This window comes from Fonsecaea nubica (genome assembly GCF_001646965.1).
Source record: "Fonsecaea nubica strain CBS 269.64 chromosome Unknown Scaff13, whole genome shotgun sequence".
NCBI classification, from domain to species: domain Eukaryota; kingdom Fungi; phylum Ascomycota; class Eurotiomycetes; order Chaetothyriales; family Herpotrichiellaceae; genus Fonsecaea; species Fonsecaea nubica.
In genome coordinates this window covers 7,410-26,662 of record NW_019173686.1, presented here as the reverse complement: position 1 = coordinate 26,662, position 19,253 = coordinate 7,410, and the positions used below count along the sequence as shown (strand labels likewise).

Here is a 19,253-nt window from a genome sequence, read left to right as displayed (position 1 = left end):
AATGCGATTGAAGACCTTCGCTTTTGCCCTGTATTCCTTGTCGTGTATCGTTTGACGGCGATGGTTAGGAGTCCTCTGGGGGTTATTGGCGTTGCTTTCAATCAGTTCTACAGCGGCATTTGACCAAAACTATGGCTACTCTCTCCACTGCAGCCCGACCTCTGCTTCGACTCAGAACACTGCGATCATATGTCCCCCATCGCTTCGCGACTTCCTCTTCGCCAGGAAACACCACCAGCTCCAAGCGAGTCCCTAAAATCTCTCCTCAAAGCTCAATATCAAAAGCGAGCATTCCCACCCCGAAAGGGCCCTCGACGCCTCTGACCAAGGGTCAACAACCTAGCATACCATTACTAGGAGGACCGGCGTTGCAGTTTATCAGAGAGCTGCCTCCAGAACTAGCGAGAAAACAATGGTACGCGCAAAAGCTATACGAGTCAGGGCAAACAGCCATATACAGGCCCCCTTCTCATTTTGGTATCTACGCCGCCTCATTTATCATGGGAAGCAGTGCTATTGGGATTGCTGGTCTTCTTGCCTACAGCAACATCTGGGCTTGGGAAGGTGACTCTGATTTGCCGTGGTTTGTACCAGTTGCGCATCGATTAGGCATTTTTGTCTTCTCGGCCGTGGGCTGGCTCATTATGATGCGATCAATAAGATTCATCAAAGCCATCGATCTGGTACCGGTGAATGGGGTCGTGAAGTTGGCGGTGCAGGTACGCCGACCGCTGCCTTTTCTGAAGCCAAAGGAATTTCTCATCGAGCCTTATCGCTTTCAAATGACCCAAAAGTTTGTGCAACAATTGGAGGAACCTGCTTTTATGCGGGATCCTGTAGGAGCATCGTCTTCAACAAACAAAACTTCGACAGGATTCGCATCAAGTATTGGGCGAGCTGTCAGTAAAGCAATCTATTACCCTTTTGCATCAACAAGAAGGTTGATGACGCTTGAAGGTATTATGTTTGTCAACTTTGAGGGCAGCCGTGGCAAGATGAAGCTGGATACACATGGTCTTTTTTCCAATGGAGCAAAGGATCTTATCGAAATGGGCACCATAAATCCCTGATTACCCTGGGCGCCATGTCTATCGAAGAAACTTTCCTGGATATCTCTTTGAACGTTTACCTCAGGACATCCTCGGACCCGACCTGCAGCAGATGTACCTCCGATTTCTGGACAGCCATATGACGGTCAGAAAGTCCGTGGACAGAGGCAAAGGAACGTGACAATATTCAATCAAGCTAAGATGCTTTGGCCCGGCTTTTTCAGCAGAAGTGCACGACCTTGGAAACCAAAGGTCGTCAAGCGAGAATTGATCACTGAATGTTAATTGGCAATGAGATCCCGGACGTTCGAGCCACGAGCTCCGACTCATGACGGATATGGACCGCGTACCGCGTGCGACGAAGAAGCTTTTATACTGACGACTGATCTTTTTCGAGTCCAGCTGTATTATCATTAGACTGTACGATACCCGGGAAATCTTCACATATCTTTCTGACTGGACATACTCGGAAGGTGCTCGCTTGTGGGCGAGGCGATCAACTAGTCCTAAAGCCTCTTCCACACATTCTGTCATCTATAATCAGTTCTTCCGGTCTTCATGCCCTCGAAGGCTTGCTAGTATTAAGCGCACAAGCCCTCGTGCTATATGCCCCTCTATTGCGGACTGAGCAACGACGCAGACCCTTTCGTCTCTCCCGCGTGTATCGAAGAGGATATGCTTGAGAAAGGTGGCATGCAGTGGGATATGAGGTGGCTCTTCGATGGAACAGTTTAAAGGGGGGGCGGTGTATACACAGGACATAGGGCAACCGGGAAAAGTTCTTTCAAGCAGCATGCTGTGTGGCTTCAGAACGTCTCTATCAAGTCACCCGCGATCTATTCCCCTAGCTCTATAGAAATGCCAGAAATGCCCAGTGAATTCGCCCCTTCGCTCTATCGCTGGCCAGAAACATATCCGCCCCGTACGCTCATCGCTCATTGTATTGCCATCATCTCCCATTCCCCACCGGTCTACCAATGCACGTTGTTTACCGGGGCCGCAGCGGGTGGCCCTTCGCCTGTCACATACGCCCTGGTCAACCCACCATCCACCACAAACTCGGTCGCATTGACGAAGCTGCTCTCATCGCTGGCTAGGAACAGGACCGCCTGGGCCTGCTCGATCGCCTCTCCGAATCGGCCCATGGGAAAGTGCACCTCTCGTCTGTGTCTCTTTTGCAAGTCATCGCCCAGCCAATCCTGCAACAAGGGCGTGTTCAACGGTCCAGGACAGAGGGAATTGAATCTGATGTTCTCGCGGGCGTGGACGATTGCGAGTTCGCGTGTCATGGCGAGAACAGCGCCCTTGGACGCTGTGTACGCGAGTTGCGGTGTCGCCGCACCCATCAAGGCGACGAAACTTGCAACGTTAATGACGGAACCCTTTTTCTTCTGATGCCGTCGCATTGACAGCACGGCGTGCTTGCTTCCATACCACACCCCTTTCACATTTATAGCTTGAGTCAGGTCCCAGATTTTCTCGGACGTGTTGATGGCGTCGTCGTCCTGGGCATGCATGATGCCGGCATTATTGAACATGATGTCGATGCCGCCGTATCGATCTTGGGATTCGACCGCTGCTTGGACATCAGACTCCTTGGAGACGTCGCACTTGATGGTCTCCAGACGGGGGGAGTTAGGGACGAGTTCTTTGACTTTGGCCAGGGCTTTTTCCAGGGCAGGTTCAGAGATGTCGGCCATCAGGACAGAGGCACCTTCTTTGGCGAAGAGGATTGTTGTTTCCAGCCCTATTCCGCCTGCTGCACCAGTAATGAGGGCATTTTTGCCCGCGAGGCGGCCAGGTCTTGACTCGGTAGTCATACTCGCAGATGTCCACCTCTTCTGGTTCAGCGGGGTAGAGGACGGCCGGGTTCAGTTAACGAGGAGACCCGACAACAAGTGAGACGGAGAGTGAATCAGAGGGACTTGTCCTTTGCAAAGGACGTCGAATTGAGGGCGATGACGGAGAAATTCTCAGAAATATCAATCACCACAAGTCGCACCGCCATGGATCTTCTTATCTAATCAAATAGGCCTTCGTTGGTGCTGATGGTGGTACCTTGGTGGTGTGGGTGGCATGTGTGGGCTCGACTCGTGTCCCCCTCCGAAGAAACCCGCCCGCCAGGAATGCGATGAGATGCCCAATGGGGGAAAATTTTAAGCTCGACGCCCCCCAAGAGCTCCTGGCTCGCTGGGTAAAGCTTGTCGATCGGAGCACATGAGCTATTGCTCTTATTAGCAGCGGGAGATGTGGTCCGGTAGTTGTACCTCGTACATCCACACTCAGATCTCAACCACGGGGGTTAGTGATAGGTGCTGCATTGCATTGCAGGGAGGAGATGACTATCGATCGAGAGGATTGTCCCTACGTGTGGGGACTTGTAGTTACCAGATAGGTAGGTATACGAGTAAATTAGAGATAGTCTCTCCTACTGTACTCGGTACAAGTGGCTGTGTGCATTAATATTGTTTGACTACATCATACCTGGGTCGGTATCTTAACACCGAGCTGCAACTGGCGGCAAGTGCTTAATTAAGTATCCTCCGTACATACAAGGGGAGCTTATCAGCGCCACCTCCACTTCGTCCCTCCAAGCATCCTCTACAACACCAATCATCTTCCCCCGCTTTCCCGCGAAACACAAGTACAAAGTCCAGCTGTTGGACGCCTCGTGCTTTGTCCTTTGCCTCTGCTCCCACGCAGCCCCCTTCTCTTCCTGTCTCCGTGTCTCACTTCTCGCCATGGTCAACAAGGGAGACGGTAAGATCCCGACTCTGGACGAGCTGGAAACTGCGCTGGCCTCGGATACAAAGGTCAAGCTCGCAGGTCTTGATATCGACGGCACGCGCCCCCTCCAGCTTGGTTACATGACACCTGCTAAACTCCACAGGGATCCTCCGGGGGAAACTCGTCTCCAAGAAGAAGTTCCTTTCCGTCGCCAAAGATGGGTTTGGCTTCTGCAGCGTCGTCTTTGGCTGGGACATGCACGATATGACGTACTTCCGCGAACTCGCCATCAGCAATAAAGAGAATGGATACAAGGATTTGGTGGCCAAGGTCGACCTGTCCACTTACCGGCGGATACCTTGGGAGGACAATGTGCCCTTCTTTCTCGTCAGTTTCTACGATCCAGACACCGACAAGCCCATCAGCGCGTGTCCCAGAAGTCTGCTGCGGACGGCTGTCGCGAAGCTGCGCAAGGCGGGCTATGGAGCGATGGCTGGCGCAGAGTACGAGTTCTTCACATATCGCGCTCCCAAAGACGAGTCAATCCAGACGAGCCATCATTCCTCTTCCACGACAGCTTCTTTCCTACAGAACAACCCCGTCCACGCCCTCCCGCACCTGACACAAGGCATGTTTGGCTACTCCCTAACAGATCCTATACACAACCAGGAATGGTTCTACAGCATTTTCAACACCTGTGAACAGTTCAGATGCAATGTAGAAGGCTGGCACACAGAATCAGGGCCGGGAGTCTTTGAAGCCGCCCTGGAGTTTGGCGAGGTCACCGAGATGGCAGACCGAGCCAGCTTGTTCAAGTACGTGGTCAAAGCTATGGGGAGCAAGTATGGTATTACACCAACATTCATGGCCAAGCCAAAGGAAGGCTTGCCTGGGAACAGTGGACATATACATTGCTCGATCGTGGACGAGTCTGGAAAGAATCTCTTCTACCGTGGCGAGAAGGACCCCAACCCTCCGTACAAGGACCTCGAGTATGTGTCTGATCTAGGCCGACAGTTTCTAGCAGGACTACTGGACGGTCTTGCTGATGTGATGCCGATTATTGCACCCACGATCAACTCTTACAAGCGCCTGGTCGAGAACTTCTGGGCTCCGGTCACGGTTTCTTGGGGTCTTGAACATCGAGCTGCGTCTATTCGTTTGATTGCTCCGCCAACGGCATCAGCGAAATCTACAAGGTTCGAAGTGCGGGTTTGCGGGGCGGACGCCAATCCCTCCTTGGTGCTGGCCACTATTGTTGCCCTTGGTTGGAGAGGTATTGAAAAGAAGCTAGAGATCAAATTACCACCCCTGGGTAAAGGCGAAGAGGTCGGGAGCCTCAACGATAAGGGAGAACGATTACCCAAGAACCTCAGGGACAGCACGGCACGATTTATGGCCAAGGACAGTGTCGCCCGCGAAGTGTTTGGCGACGAGTTTGTACAGCATTATGGTGGTACCAGAGAACACGAGCTACGACTATGGGACGAAGCCGTCACGGATTGGGAGGTAAGAAGGTATATTGAGACCGTATGAGACGATACGCGCTGGACGATTTGAGTGAGCGATGCTATCCATCTATCATGGGTTCTACGATATATCCATTTACGAAGTTCCAAGACAGCCTCTGCAGATCACGACACACTGCCCGTTTCGCAACAAAACGGCCGCCCTGAAGACTCCGGCGCTTGTCAGACAAGCAATTGTCGCGGCATGAAGAAGGCCGAGATCGTCTTCACAATGAACTGGGGACAAAGCATCTTTCCTGCCACCAAATCTGGAAATGACACCCCTCGAGTTATACAGCCACGGCTAGCTGGCTGACAGTTCTCACTTGCCAGATACCCCCTCCTCTTTCCTTGCCCGTCATATTGCTTGAAGGTCCAGCGATAGGGATTGGTGTTTTCTCATTGTCTCCGCCGGAGTATTCCTGTTGCTGTTGTTGATAGCACCGCTATCGAGACTTGTGCAAGGAAACAAAGACTGGTGTGAAGAAGCTTCTTTGTGCTGGACCTCTCACAACCGAGAGGACTCCTGAAATACCCTGCTTTGTTGTTTCTTTGCTCATACTCTTTGCCCTTGGTCTGTCCATTTATGGAAACATATAACAACGGCGCTTTATTGTTCTTTCTTGGTCGCCATTCTGTCGCCTCGCAATGCTTTGCTGCAAAATGTTGCTCTTATTCCATTGGAATTCTTCCACGCTCGCTCCCGTCTTCCTTCTTCTCCATCAAGCATTCTCGTCGTTACAAGTCTCTCGCTGAATGTGATACACCATGAGCTCTGCCCAACAAGCAAGGAGAAGCACGAGGGTGCGACAGCAAACTGCAAAGGGGCGCGACTATTCCCAGCTCCTTGCGCAAAAGTCTATCTCTCGAAGTGCTCAGAGCGCTGGCGCTCAAGCTCAAGCTACCAACGCGGCCAATACTTCCCCAACTAATTCTACTAATAACTCTAGGAGCAATGCTGACAGCGGCCGTCGGAGATCGAAAAGAATCCGAGCGCGTGTCGGTGGCAATCCTTCTAGTGGTACGTCCAAGAAAAGGCGCCGAATCTCCCCTCCACGTACTCCCATTGAGGTATTCATGATCAAACTGTACGCTGAAATCCACCATGCGGCTACAGCCAAGACGATCGGACAGTGGGATCGATATTGGACACAACACCTGCTTCGACAGGCTCGAACCCTACGCTTCTTCGATCTCCCTGAGGCGAGCACCAGTCAACGTTTGGCGGCAAAGCTAGGCAAGTTTGAAAGCAACGATCCCAAGGAAAAGAGGGTTGCAGAACTTGCAAAAGACGATGTCGACATTAGCCATGTGCAGAGGTTGATGGATTTCTGTGATGAGCCGAGCCTTCTCCTCCTGACCATCTGTGCACACTCGAAAAGCTTTCGCGACGCAATTGTTCGCAGCGACGTCGAGAGCAGGACACAAGCTCGGCCTGAATGGAGCCAAGTATATCCCAAAATCAAAGAGCGCGCGTCGAGCCTGGAGCTCTTCGCCAGAACGCACAAGTTTGAGTGGACAGACGCCCTCTTTACCTTCAATGACCACTTTGAAGATCTTCTGACATTTGTATACAAGGATTGTCGGGATGCCAGCGGCAAGGACGGCGCCAACTTCGGAATCGGCGACGATGATCTCAAAGAAATCCACCAGATCGGCACCGAAGACAGGGATCGTGTCCATTATCACTGGGTTCTGCCCGTTAACGATGGAGAACCGGCGGTCTGGCCCTCGATCAAATGCCCCATCACAAAGGACCTTACCGAGACCGGATTTGTGAACGCTGAGAAGGCGATCGTAGGCATTCCAACGCAAGGCAGCAACCTTGAAGTCAACCCGGGGTCTCTCTTCCCGTCGGGCTCGAAACTAGAGCTCCGACATTTCAACATTGACCAGGCAATCATCCTTCCCAACTACACGTGGCCCGCCGAGACGCGCAAGGTTGTTCACCCTGACGGGAGCGTCTACGAAGACCCGACTTTCTGTGGGTTCTCAAACAATCCCTGTCGAGTCTGTGGAGCCAAAGCAGCCGACTCAAACACGCAGCCGCAGCAGCAGTCGTCAGACCCTGCGTGTCAATGCACGTTTGCCGATCTTTGCAAGGTGTACAACAAATCCCCTCAGAACAATCACCACGACATCCTTGTGGAGCTGTACACCACCGCTAAAACGGGCAGGGGTGTGCGCGCGCTGCAAGTGATCCCACCCTGGACCTACGTAGGCGAGTACGTGGGGGAGGTCTATGCCGTGGAGGCAGAGGCGGACGACATTCCGGGCTCGATGGAGAACCACCGGTATGACATCGCGACGTACCACATGCAACTCGACATCGCGCGGGCGGAGGACTTTGAGACGAGAACCACCGTCCGATCTAAGAAGAAGGGACAGGCCAAGGGGACGGCGAACACAGCCCCTGCAGCCACCACGGTCGCCGCCACCAAGACAACCAAATCCGATGTCCGGCCGCAGTATACAGTCGATGCAGCGCACCGGGGCGGGTGGACGCGGTACGTCAACCACTCATGCTCGCCCAACACGCAATTTGTGTTGATGAACATCGGACAGCACACCCTCATCATCGTCCAAGCACTGCGCAGGATCGCCTTTGGAGAGGAGATCACGGTCGACTACGGCGATCAATATTTCGAAAACCTAGGCATCTCGTGCCGGTGTGGCAGCCCGAGGTGTAAATACAAGGACGTCGATAGCTCGCGGTCGAGTTCAAGCCCGAGTCCGAGCGGCGGTAAGTGAGAGTGGGAGTGAAAACTCCGCACTGACGATTGTGGAAACAAGTGTAAGTACCAGTAGAAAAGCCAAGCGACAGCTGACGAGGCTGAAAGATGAATAGGGGCCCTCTATGTGCTGTACCTTTGGGGGGGCCTCTTTTATTGAATTCGCACGGTGAGAATCTTTTCTTGTCATTTGTATACAGTATAGCTATGCCGTCATGCGATTTATTTCTTTTGAATATGTTTATATAATATTTTCGTTCAGATGATTTCATTCTTACATTTTCCCATTTGTGCATATCTACCTACATATACATAGATCCTTCCGCTGTGCAATGTGGGTCAGGATGAGTGGCGCACTCGGTCGAATGTGGAGGAGATCCTATCGATGCTCTTGGTCTCGGTCTTTCTTTGAAGATGGAAAGTCTCTTCTTCCTCTTTCGTCTCCCTTTACCTCATGCAAGTCAGGCCGGAATCTACCGACCTTTTTGATCTCACCACACCGGCCTCAGGTGTGCTTCGGTGGCCTAGGTGGCGCTCGTATATGTACATGTATTATTACTTGACGTCAGCTTCGCCAGGTACATATCGACGATGACGCCGAGTTTTACTTGGTACTCAAAGCACCCAAGACCCTAATGGTGCTCATACCTATTTATTTCAATTGGGTTAAAGACATCATCAATAGTGCTGGAAATTCCCTCCCTGCTTGGAACCGCCAGTCGCACCAGGATGATCTGCGCGGGCAAAACTAATTCATCTGGTGCTTAGTAACTCTGGAGGTGGAGGCTTTTGGCTGGACGTGAAGTTAGAATCTGACGTGATATTGTACGGGGGTTATGAACATACATACATTCTCGGCCTCGTGTGTAGGTGTAGCCACAGATGCACGGATGAGAATCACCAGGTAAAGAGATTTAAAATAGATGAAGAGCGTGAAAAAAAAACCGACATCAGGTCCAACCTTCAGCCACCTATTTTCAGCCTCGCACAGTCTATCGAATAAACGTCATGAAGTGGAGATGCCTGAACCAATGATATTAAAGATAATGTGGGGCGATAAGGCTACGTCTGTATTTGGAGCGAGTGTACGAGTATATAATTATCCCCATGTCCTCGTATGCTCCGTGACTTTCCTCGAACAGGAGCACTCTAAGAGGACAAGGGCTATGATGTTTTTGTATTTCACGACAAAAGGACTCATCGTCAAGTGCTTACTCCGTACGCATACAGATTCGTACTTCCCTTTACCAGGTTCGTTCGAGCCACGGCCCAATCCTTGTGGGGCACAACGGATCGTTTCTTCCTCCCTGGCGCCATCTGTGGGACGTTGCAAGTCGACCTTTGCGGAAGGGGACCGGTATCTGTGGGGGGGGCACTAACAATATTTCGACTCCTTATTCCGTATGTAGCTGTTAGCGGAGGGCTGGGTCAACTTTGGGAAATGTGAGTAGACAATATTACGCCCAGACGGGGGAACTCATCCACCTCCTCGACCGAGTATTAATCATCTTACCTTATACGCATTTTGTCACCTCGTCGCCACGCGTACGGTGTACAATAGCAACTCACGAACACATGGCCGTGGAGTTTTCCCACCCAAATGTTGCCCATCGATGCTTCGGCGCATCTTGAGTTCCATCTCCCGCGAGGGTCAGCCCCATTTTCTCGTGGCCAAACCTGCCACTGATGGTCGTTTATAAGAACTGCTCCGGGGCTTGATTCTGACCCACCAGCGGCGATCCCTCGTCGTGGAGCCTTTAAAGGATCGCGAGCGCCAGCACGGGTATATCGATCTCAGAAACTCCTCGAACAATGTCCGCATCACCCACAGTCACCTCCAAAGTTGTCGAGGTCAACGGCGTCTCACTGTCCTACCGGGAGAGCGGGAAAGGCGAACCTCTGGTCTTGGTCCACGGCCACATCTCCGATCAACGCACCTGGTTCGATCTCGAACACAGACTCGCGACCCGGTTCCGCGTCTTCAATTACAGTCGACGCTACGCTTGGCCTAATGAACCCGTCAAGGACGATCAGCCCACGCCCTGGGAGCAAGACGCCGATGACCTCGCGGCTTTCATCGAGACCTTGGACATCGGGCCCGTCCATGTCCTGGCCAACTCGTCGGGCGCCGTCATCAGTCTGTACCTGGCACGGAGGAAACCTCGGCTGTTTCGGAATTTGATGGTCGAGGAGCCGCCCGCCATTGGGCTGTTTATCCAGACCTTCCCCCCTCCTTTGACGTCGGTGCTCTCCTTCCTGCTGCACCACCCGATAACGTTCTGGCCGGTGATGAAGTTCGGCGCCAGCACCACCGGGCCGACGATCGTGCACTGCAAAAAGGGAGAATACGACCAGGCCCTGTCCGTCTTCTGCAGCGGCGTCATGGGCCCAAAGTACTGGCCGCGCATCCAGGCGAACCCGGAGCGTCTGCGCCAGGTCGAGGACAACGCCAAATGGCTGTGCCACTTCTTCCGCTACGCCTCCATGCCAAAGTACTGGGTAGAGGACGCGCAGAACACCAAAGTGCCGCTCCTGGCCATGGCCGGACAGGAAAGCGCGGCTCATCAGTGGTGGACTGTCCACGAATTGCACAGGGTCAGCGGCGCGCCCAAGAAGAAACTAGTCTACATTGACGCTGCAGGGCACCTGATGCACGAGGACAACCCGGAAGCTGTCTTTGAGGAAGTCGTAAAGTTTGTCTCTCAATGAAGTCGCCGTTGCTGCGTGGAATTGAAATGCGCTGGACTCGTAACGAGTCTTGGCTTTTGAGCGTATTGGACCTTCATATCGTGTCTCCTTTAGTGTGGCAGTCCTCGGGATAGTATACACAAAATACCAGGTTGTTTATTACAGTTTCTTGTACCAGTCGTTATAGAGACGACCTATTCAGGGGTGTGTGACTAAGCAAGGCTGCAGCCTCATACAAGTTCAGCCTTGCGCCTCGCCAAGCCGAGCCTCCAACTGCGCTGTTGCTCCAACTCTGGAATTCAGTGCTCTTCTTCTAAAACAATGCCGAAGGGATGAGCCTGTCATGTCCTCACCGGCACGTTTCATACGCGACGTGGCGCTTGGACGTCATTCGAACACTATGTCGGTCCGTCGACGACCCTCGCCCCAGTCCATCAGCCTCCCTCCGACGAGAATATGCCAGGACTCATTCGCGCAAGACCAATGCCAGGACTTCTCAATCCACGCCCAAGGACAAGGACGGTGACAAACCAAAGACACACGATGGAACAGCACCGGAAACTCCGTCTCACACGAAACTAGACAAGAAAGAATCCCCGCGCGGGGGATCCTTCAGTCCGTTCAGCGAACCTAGTCGTCGAGCCATCAAAGAGCTACTTTCGGATCTGAAGAAAGCAAGCAAGAAGATCCAATTAGGGAATGAAAGTGCCGAATCCTACAGCTTTGGACCACACAGGTCGCTGAATCTTGATGCACCCGCAGACGTGGACACGCAAGATAGCCTAGTTCCGCGGCTGTCAACCAACGTTCCCTTGCGAAAGTATCACTCTACCCAGGAAGAGTCTTCGGACGCGACCAATGCCGGAGGACACCAAGCTATTAAGGACATTCTCACGGAACTTGAAGATATAAGTAAGAGTGTCCTATCCAAGGATGAAGATGGCACTGGTACACGCCTTCGAGGAGGGATACCTTTACTCCCCGAGTCACCAATCATCGCACAGGTCGCCAACGAGGCGAGACGACGTGAGGAAAGGAAAGAGCACCCATCCTATCGACGCATCAAAGGGTTAAAGAATAACCCGTGGGCGGAGATTCTCGCGAGCCCCATCCGAGCTTGTCAAGGTAGCGGCGCAAGACTGCCAGCCGACCTTTTGTTGGACTTTGGATATGTCAAGAATGAAAAAGACGGCAAGATATATCTGATGCCTGCAGAGCTTGCGGACGTCGATGCTCTAGAAGCAAAACTGGCAGAAGAACTGGCGATATTGGAGGGTCAATCACAAACACTCGACAATGTGACTAGGCTGAAGACAGGCGATCATTTTGTCGCCAAAGATGGACTGATGGGAGATGATGGTGGTGCAGATGATTCACCAAGCAGTCCAACAGAAGCCGCCCAGAAGACCACCAACTATCCATCAACACCTCGAAGACACATCCCTATACAGAGCCGTCTTTTGCCCAACATCACTTTCCTGCGCCTGGTAACCCACCAAGCAACCCAACCCACCAGGAAAGCGTCCAGATCTTCATCACCAACTACACTCGAGACGATTCCCGGCCAGGTGGGCAAGTTAGTCCACTTCGACGCCCGTGAGTCCACGTCAACCGCGCAGCATTACCTGCAAAACAAGTATCGTTTTGACGCGCTTGCTAGTGGGCAAGGTACAGACAAGGAGCACCAAATGGACTCTGATCCATCCTCAGCCGAGCAAGGGAGAACTAGGTTCAACTTGAACAAGTTGCAATGGCAGCCTGATGTATATCTTCGGATCGCAGATATTATGCGAAAACGCATTCTCGTTGCCATGAAGATGCTGGCAGATTCGGAGTCGGCTGCCAAATCCGAGGCGCTCCCCGTCAGGCCATTGGGTGTTATTGCCCTGCCGACACCTCGGGATGGGAATTTCAAGGGTGAAGAGCTGCGACGGTTGATGAGGGGATCACGATCTACGGCCGTATCTGCTGGTATCAGAATTCGAGCCGTTACAAGTGAACCAAAAGAAGAACTGTCTGCAAAAGCCGGATCTCCTTCCACTTCGGAAGCCGGCATGGAAAGGCCGGCTCAATTCGCTCCTCTCACCGCCCAAGAACCAGATTACTACACGCTTGGCCATTCAGAGTGGCTCCCCGGAAGCGTCTTTCTACACGTCGGCAACGAGGACGATGCGCCTCCTTATCCCTCGGACTCGTCAATGACCCCCCTCCCACCCTTAACGTCAAACAACCCCCTGATCCCTCCTATGATCACCGTTCTGGATACATATCGGTTCCCGGTCTTCTCGCTTCGTCGTCTATTTGCGAATGCATCGGCACCGGGGTCTTCTGACCTGGAAGAACTCGATAGTCTGATTAGAAGAGAGTCGATCTTCCAGCATCCCAAGACAGCGGACTATCTCCTTCTAGTACGCCCCATACCCGGTCCGGCAAAGGCCGTCATCGAAGAAGTTTGGCGTCTCTGGCGGTACCTGGGTGGCAGGAACATGGACGTGTCCTTCGCCTCCGACACCAAAGGAGAGCCGAGGCCCGACAAGAAAGACGCTGACGAAGAGAACGGCCATGATAGAGGGTCCGATGGAAAGAAGACAAGGAGCGCGCGCGAGCACAGCGCCGGAACCAATGCAAAGAAGGACAAATCGACCAGCAGAACTCAGTTGCGCCCCAGGCGGTCCTAGCTAGTTATCTACACTGTGGATACGAGAGCCCCCTTCCTTCCTCCCTCCCTCCCTGGTTCTGGTTCTGGTTCTGGTCTGCTTCCCGACGAAACGCTCAAGCCAGGAAGGAGGCGGAAGACCCTCTCCCACTCTCGCTCCCTCGTCAAAGGGGTTCACATCATCTTCACCACCCTCCCCCGGCTGACTGTATACACAATGTATCGTTATTGTAATACCATGTATGTATGTATGTCCTTTCGAGAACCGGCCGGCCACCTGAACGAGTTCCGATCTGTGTTGGACCGAGAAACGTTGATCTGGTAAACGAGCCACCACCCAGTGTTTCAAAAGGGGGGAACAGGGATAAAATGAACATGTCTCTGACTTGGACATTATTGCAGTCATTGAAATCCTGTGTGTGCTTCATACCTAGTAAAGATGCTCGATAGGCAACCCGGGTTCGGCCGCTCTGTATTCGGTCGTGCAATACCGTCCGATTGGGGGACAGCAACGTCCTCCTTGTCCATGCTCCCACTGAACTATTGTTCATCCATCAAATCCGACCGCCGATTAGAGCTACAAGTAGCCAGGAGCATGCCGCACTGCAGCTGTCCCATTACTGCTCTTCCTGCTCCGCCCCGCGCCTGAGTCTCATCGCCGGTGAGCGCCCTAGAAAATACATAATAAGGACATGACTCGAGCATCGTCGCCTGCCATCGCAATATAAAGACGTGAGGAATTCACAAATATGTCCGAGGTCCGCATCCAATCATGGCCACCCCTACGCTCTCTTCATAGGCCCATAGCAGTTCCTCGAAATATAACAATGAAGCTTCGGTGGGAGAAAGTTCTTCAGGCTCAGGACTCTAGCCGACCCTATACGCATCATAGATGACTGTCCGGGCGTTAGCAGGATGAACTACCCTCCGGTCAAGGCACGACTTACTTTCACCAACTCTCCGAGTTCCACTTCCCACCCAAAGACAGGTGTTCAGAAATGCGTATCTCTCGTCGCCAGTCTCGAGCTCAACGGTGATGCGGAACTTGTATTGGTTGGCCGGAATGGTGTCTGCCACCGTGGGGTCGTTGAGTCGTTCGAGAATATCTTTAGCACCTGTTCGCCAACCTTTGGACCTTGCTGTGATGTAGGCTGGAGGGTCATCATTGGTTTGGAGCAGATAGCTGGCATCGCTGCGTGCAGAAAGGTCCTTGACGACCAGCTGATTGTCTTGACCACCAGGCTAGAGGCAGGGTCAGTTGATGAATGATTATGGGGTATTGACAGGATGCGACTTACAATGACAATACCTTTGCCCCATCGTCCAGCCCATTGTCCCCCAACAATGCTGACCCAGTCGCGCTGACCGAACAGGCCCGACCCAACACCAATCTTAGGATTGACCTTGATGCTCATGCGGAAGTCAAGTTCGAGGGTTGGGGCGGGTAGCTGGAGTGAACGGGCCACATCACCTTCATCAAACCTGTGAAGAAGGTTGTTTGCAGGTATTGACTCTTTCATGACATTTTGATATGTAGTGCACTCGAGGAGGTGCTGCCGTTGTCTCGATGTGTTCTTGGCCCTGATCTGGTTGCAATAGATGCATTGTACCGACAAACACTTGTCCTCCTCTTTGGCTCTGAACTCGACAAAAGCAGCATGGACATCATCGAGAGGTGGCGCGGGGAGGCTGGAGCCAGGAGTGGTCTTGGGAGCCTTTGTGGGCTTTGGGGTGTGACGTTGGCTGGGGGTGGTAGAGGCGGGAGGCGGCGGGATGGTCGAGCCATTGGACATTCCTTGCATGGGAGTGCCGTTGGTAGTGAGGCCATTGTTCATGGGGGTAGTCGCATTGTGGGAGATGGAGGGAGTGCTGTATCCATTGGGAGCGCTGATGGCATCGCCCGGAGACGATTGTGGACGAGGGGCATTGGGATGGTTCTGCAGGCCAGGACACTCAAGCAAATGTTGCTTCTGGCGCGAAGTGTTCTTTGCACGGATCTGTTGACAATAGATGCATTGAACAGACATGCATTTATCGTCCTCTGTGTGGAGACACGAATCAGTCAGCTGCTCCTCTCGTCTATCGTCACAGTACAGTATGTTGTATCGTGATACGCGTACAAGAGGTATAGTACAGTCAATACTGAAGGTGACAATACTACGTACGTACCTTTGGCCTTGAACTCGACGAATGCCGCATGCACATCCTGGTCAATGGTGCGCCCCATGGTTCGAAGAGAGACAGTATCGACAAAGAGGAAATTGGGCACTCGATTGAAGCAGCGTAATTGATACGGCGCACAGGGTGAAGTGGTCTGCTTTGAAAGAGGGAGCCTTTTTTACCCGCGACAGTGAGGTGCGGTGTTCGGTCACGGGCCATTGGCCTCCTCTGACAAACCGTGACTGCGCCGGCGCAGGGAGGCACGCAGGCAGTTAGTAGTGGCAGGCAAGCAAGCACGGCAAGGAACCGTCATTTCTCACCCCCCTTCGCCGGCCCCCAAAAACTGCACTAGTAAATTTGCCCAAGACAATCAACATCCACAACCCCATCCCCTTTCTCAGCTCATCAGGCCTACCGACAACCCCCTGTCGCATGCCCTGACACCACTGGTAGGGAAATAGAGATGACATGGAGCAAGTCGACGAGTATGGCACTCTCAGGCGGAGGGTCTCCGGCAGCAATCAATTTCTGCTCAACTCGAGTTATTGTCATCTACGAGGCCTCCCCAGAAACCCGTTCTAGTTGCTTCAAGCGTCCGTCATGTCAGTTCTACAACCGCCGAGAGAAGGGATTACTCTTGAATACCTCTTTAGACCCGTCCATCATGTTTTACTGCAACCAATCGTCCCAGCCGCTCTTCTTCTGCTACACCTGAGATACCCTGAGGGATTCCAAAGAGCTCTTTCGATCATTGGAACGAATGTACTTCAGCCCAAAGTCGTTGATCGAACCCTCGGGGGACTTCTCACATTTAGTGTCCTGTATAGGTTGAACAGATACCTCAGCCGGCTAGTGCTCAACAACTTTGTAAAAGACACGACATGGAACTGGGAGCGCGAAATTGTCATCATCAGTGGCGGGTCCTCTGGGATCGGGCAGGAGATGGTTCGACAGTTTGGCGAACGGAACATCAAAGTCGTGGTTCTTGATGTTAATCCTCCTCAGACGCCACTACCCCCCGGTGCCACATTCTACAAGACTGATGTTACTTCATCCCAAGATATTCGGGACGTTGCGGTGAGAGTCCGCAAGGACATTGGAGACCCGACAGTGCTCATCAACAATGCTGGTGTTGCCAATGCGAGAACCATTCTCGACGAAACAGAGGAGCAGCTTCAACGCACCTTCGACGTCAACATCCTGGCCCATTTCAAGATGGTCAAGGAGTTCTTGCCGGACATGATCAAGAAAAATCATGGTCATGTGGTCACAATTGCCAGCATGTCGAGCTTCGCGACATGGGCTGGCGTCACCAGCTACGCCGCGACCAAAGCAGCAGTACTTGCATTCCACGAAGGGTTGTCGCAGGAACTCAGGGCGAGATATGGTGCGAATAAAGTCCGCACAACGTAGGTCGACTCTGTCTCCACTCGACTATGTACTGACCATAATGCGTAGGATTGTGCATCCCGTATGGGTACGGACGCCACTTGCCCGCAACTTGGTCAAGAATATGGCTTCGGATCAGGTGGTGCTGGAACCAGGCACAGTAGCAGAAGCGGTTGTCTCGCAGGTGCTCAAATGTGAAGGCGATCAGCTTATTCTTCCAGCCCGATTCAACTTTGTGCCATTCATCAGAGGCTGGCCTAGCTGGTTGCAAGAGAGTGCCCGGAGTGATGGTGCACAGACCATTAAAAGTGACGACTGAATGATACGAGTACTCGTTACACGAAAGGAAAAGGGTGAGAACTCCGCTTAGTTGAAACCTGAGTTGGACAAGGCTGAACCAGGGAAAACCCCTCTACTTGAGAAACCAGAATACACTTGTTTCTCGGCCGAAAAGGAGGTCTTAGATGATTATACTCGGTATTACCAGTAATACTCCTCCATATGTCTTCGAGGTACTAATCTGTAGAGTTTTGTATTATTACCAAAGCCAAAACGGAGACGTTCCGCTCTTCCAGCGAACCGCTTAGATAATATTGGATTCCCTCAGCACAAGCCCTGCATCCATTGCCGTACGGGCCTCGTTCCGAGCACGTTGTGGTATGATATAGAGGGGCGTAGAACCAAGAATCATAATCGAGAGGAAGCCAAGTCTATAAAGCTTTTGAACAACATCAATCGAGGAACTGGAAAGGGAAATTGCAGGTCCCGTTTCGGCGTTTGAATGAATGCTTCCAACTAGCACGCGCTTCACCACCACCAGGGTTGCGACAGTTACATTTACTGTATCGATACTCATCCTGGTCCTTGCAGGAGTCATCGCTCAGTCCAACACTCTGCGGTCTCTGTGGACACCATTAGACAGCGACAGGAGTGACAACAAAGTGGCTGCCGCGGCCGCGCGCATCTTCAGCCCGTTCAGGTCGCTCTCGGTACTGACCAGATCTTTCTCGGGCACTGCAAGAGGAGAAATGGCCAAACGGACTCCCGTGTACTTTGTCTCCCATGGCGTAAGTCCCCTCTTCTGCTGCCTCGCTTGCTGGTCTGGGAGACCTCTTTTGCTGGGGTTGTCTGGTTGCTGACCAACCTTGGCTTAGGGCCCGGACACAATGTTCAACACCGAACACCCCGTCTACCCACAGTTGCAGCGAATTGGCCGCGAAATCACGCAGCAGGTGAAGCCCTCGGCCATCGTGGTCTTCTCCGCGCACTGGCAAGCGGACCGGCCCAACACGATCGAGGTCAACGTCGCCGAAGACGAGCCGTTGCTCTACGACTTCTACGGATTCCCTCGCAGTTACTACCAGGAGAAGTTCCCCAACAAGGGCTCGGCGAAGCTGGCTCAACAGGTCATAGACGCCCTCGGCGAGCATGGGATCAAGACGCAAAAGGCCGAGAGGGGGCTGGATCACGGCGTCTTCGTCCCTTTCAAAGTCATGTTCAATCCCGACACGAACCCCGTGACGGTGCCGATCGTGCAAGTCAGTCTCTTCGACGACCACACCGACGCGGCCGCGCACATCAGACTTGGGCGGGCGGTCCAGAAACTACGAGAGGAGAATGTCCTCATCATTTGCTCGGGCATGAGCGTGCACAATCTGCGACACTTGATGATGATGGGCAGGGGTTCGAATAGAACCATGCCCTATGCCGTGACGTTTGACGAAGCCTTGAAGGTTGCGGTGGAGACAAAGCCGGGAGAGCGGAGGGATGAAACGATGAATGAATTGTTGGAGAGGGACGATGCGAGACAGGCCCATCCGACCTTTGAGCATCTGCTACCGATCCATATCGCCGTGGGTGCCAGCGGAACGGATCAGGGAAAGCAACTGTGGACAATGCAGGAGGCGAGCATGGGTTGGGCTCAATTCAGATTTGGAGAGGTCGAAGCTTGAAATTATAGGGCTGGTGCAAAAGTTGTATTTTTTCTGATGTGGCTGTTGGCATTCAGTCGTATGTACAATCAAGTATTCTTTGCCAGACTGTTCTTCTATCCGGCGCAGCCGAGCCTGGTCGATAGCCTTCCTCCATGTCCAAGTAGTTTGGGTGTTATACATTCCCTGTTGATCGAGCTAGGGTTGACCCAAGCTCGTTCATATGGCTTATTCGCTCTTGACCAAGGTCGTGACTTTGTCCTCTATTTCCTTGTCCGAAAGACCTGCCACATTTGTAAGAACCAGTCGCGGGCTCTCTTTACTGCAAGGCACTCACCTGATAATGACTCTGACTTCTCTCTTCCGAATCCTGTATCATCACAGCAATCAGCCTCCTTCGCAGTGCCAGTGTG

The 19,253-nt window shown here is 52.7% G+C and overlaps 9 protein-coding genes across 9 annotated transcripts; 7 read left to right on the top strand and 2 right to left on the bottom strand.

Annotated features, from left to right (window-relative positions):
* Positions 1 to 131: 131 nt before the first annotated feature.
* Positions 132 to 1,070, top strand: AYO20_02876 (hypothetical protein; the record flags this gene model as incomplete). Its single annotated transcript, XM_022641180.1, has 1 exon — positions 132 to 1,070. The coding sequence occupies one exon, from the start codon at positions 132 to 134 to the stop codon at positions 1,068 to 1,070; it is 939 nt and encodes a 312-aa protein (XP_022502711.1).
* Positions 1,071 to 2,020: 950 nt separating this feature from the next.
* AYO20_02875 (hypothetical protein) lies at positions 2,021 to 2,869 on the bottom strand (the record flags this gene model as incomplete). Its single annotated transcript, XM_022641179.1, has 1 exon — positions 2,021 to 2,869. The coding sequence occupies one exon, from the start codon at positions 2,867 to 2,869 to the stop codon at positions 2,021 to 2,023; it is 849 nt and encodes a 282-aa protein (XP_022502710.1).
* Positions 2,870 to 3,790: 921 nt separating this feature from the next.
* AYO20_02874 (hypothetical protein) lies at positions 3,791 to 5,312 on the top strand (the record flags this gene model as incomplete). The annotated part of the gene is made up of 2 exons (XM_022641178.1): positions 3,791 to 3,875; positions 3,940 to 5,312. The coding sequence occupies 2 exons, from the start codon at positions 3,791 to 3,793 to the stop codon at positions 5,310 to 5,312; spliced, it is 1,458 nt and encodes a 485-aa protein (XP_022502709.1).
* A 740-nt stretch (positions 5,313 to 6,052) lies between these two features.
* Positions 6,053 to 8,035, top strand: AYO20_02873 (hypothetical protein; the record flags this gene model as incomplete). Its single annotated transcript, XM_022641177.1, has 1 exon — positions 6,053 to 8,035. One exon carries the CDS (start codon positions 6,053 to 6,055, stop codon positions 8,033 to 8,035), a length of 1,983 nt encoding a protein of 660 aa, XP_022502708.1.
* Positions 8,036 to 9,828: 1,793 nt separating this feature from the next.
* On the top strand, positions 9,829 to 10,725 carry AYO20_02872 (hypothetical protein; the record flags this gene model as incomplete). The annotated part of the gene is made up of 1 exon (XM_022641176.1): positions 9,829 to 10,725. The coding sequence occupies one exon, from the start codon at positions 9,829 to 9,831 to the stop codon at positions 10,723 to 10,725; it is 897 nt and encodes a 298-aa protein (XP_022502707.1).
* Positions 10,726 to 11,036: 311 nt separating this feature from the next.
* AYO20_02871 (hypothetical protein) lies at positions 11,037 to 13,382 on the top strand (the record flags this gene model as incomplete). The annotated part of the gene is made up of 1 exon (XM_022641175.1): positions 11,037 to 13,382. One exon carries the CDS (start codon positions 11,037 to 11,039, stop codon positions 13,380 to 13,382), a length of 2,346 nt encoding a protein of 781 aa, XP_022502706.1.
* An 845-nt stretch (positions 13,383 to 14,227) lies between these two features.
* Positions 14,228 to 15,587, bottom strand: AYO20_02870 (hypothetical protein; the record flags this gene model as incomplete). The annotated part of the gene is made up of 4 exons (XM_022641174.1): positions 14,228 to 14,256; positions 14,308 to 14,602; positions 14,659 to 15,401; positions 15,530 to 15,587. The coding sequence occupies 4 exons, from the start codon at positions 15,585 to 15,587 to the stop codon at positions 14,228 to 14,230; spliced, it is 1,125 nt and encodes a 374-aa protein (XP_022502705.1).
* Positions 15,588 to 16,120: 533 nt separating this feature from the next.
* Positions 16,121 to 17,228, top strand: AYO20_02869 (hypothetical protein; the record flags this gene model as incomplete). Its single annotated transcript, XM_022641173.1, has 2 exons — positions 16,121 to 16,929; positions 16,979 to 17,228. The coding sequence occupies 2 exons, from the start codon at positions 16,121 to 16,123 to the stop codon at positions 17,226 to 17,228; spliced, it is 1,059 nt and encodes a 352-aa protein (XP_022502704.1).
* A 466-nt stretch (positions 17,229 to 17,694) lies between these two features.
* On the top strand, positions 17,695 to 18,861 carry AYO20_02868 (hypothetical protein; the record flags this gene model as incomplete). The annotated part of the gene is made up of 2 exons (XM_022641172.1): positions 17,695 to 17,976; positions 18,064 to 18,861. 2 exons carry the CDS (start codon positions 17,695 to 17,697, stop codon positions 18,859 to 18,861), a joined length of 1,080 nt encoding a protein of 359 aa, XP_022502703.1.
* Positions 18,862 to 19,253: the final 392 nt, after the last annotated feature.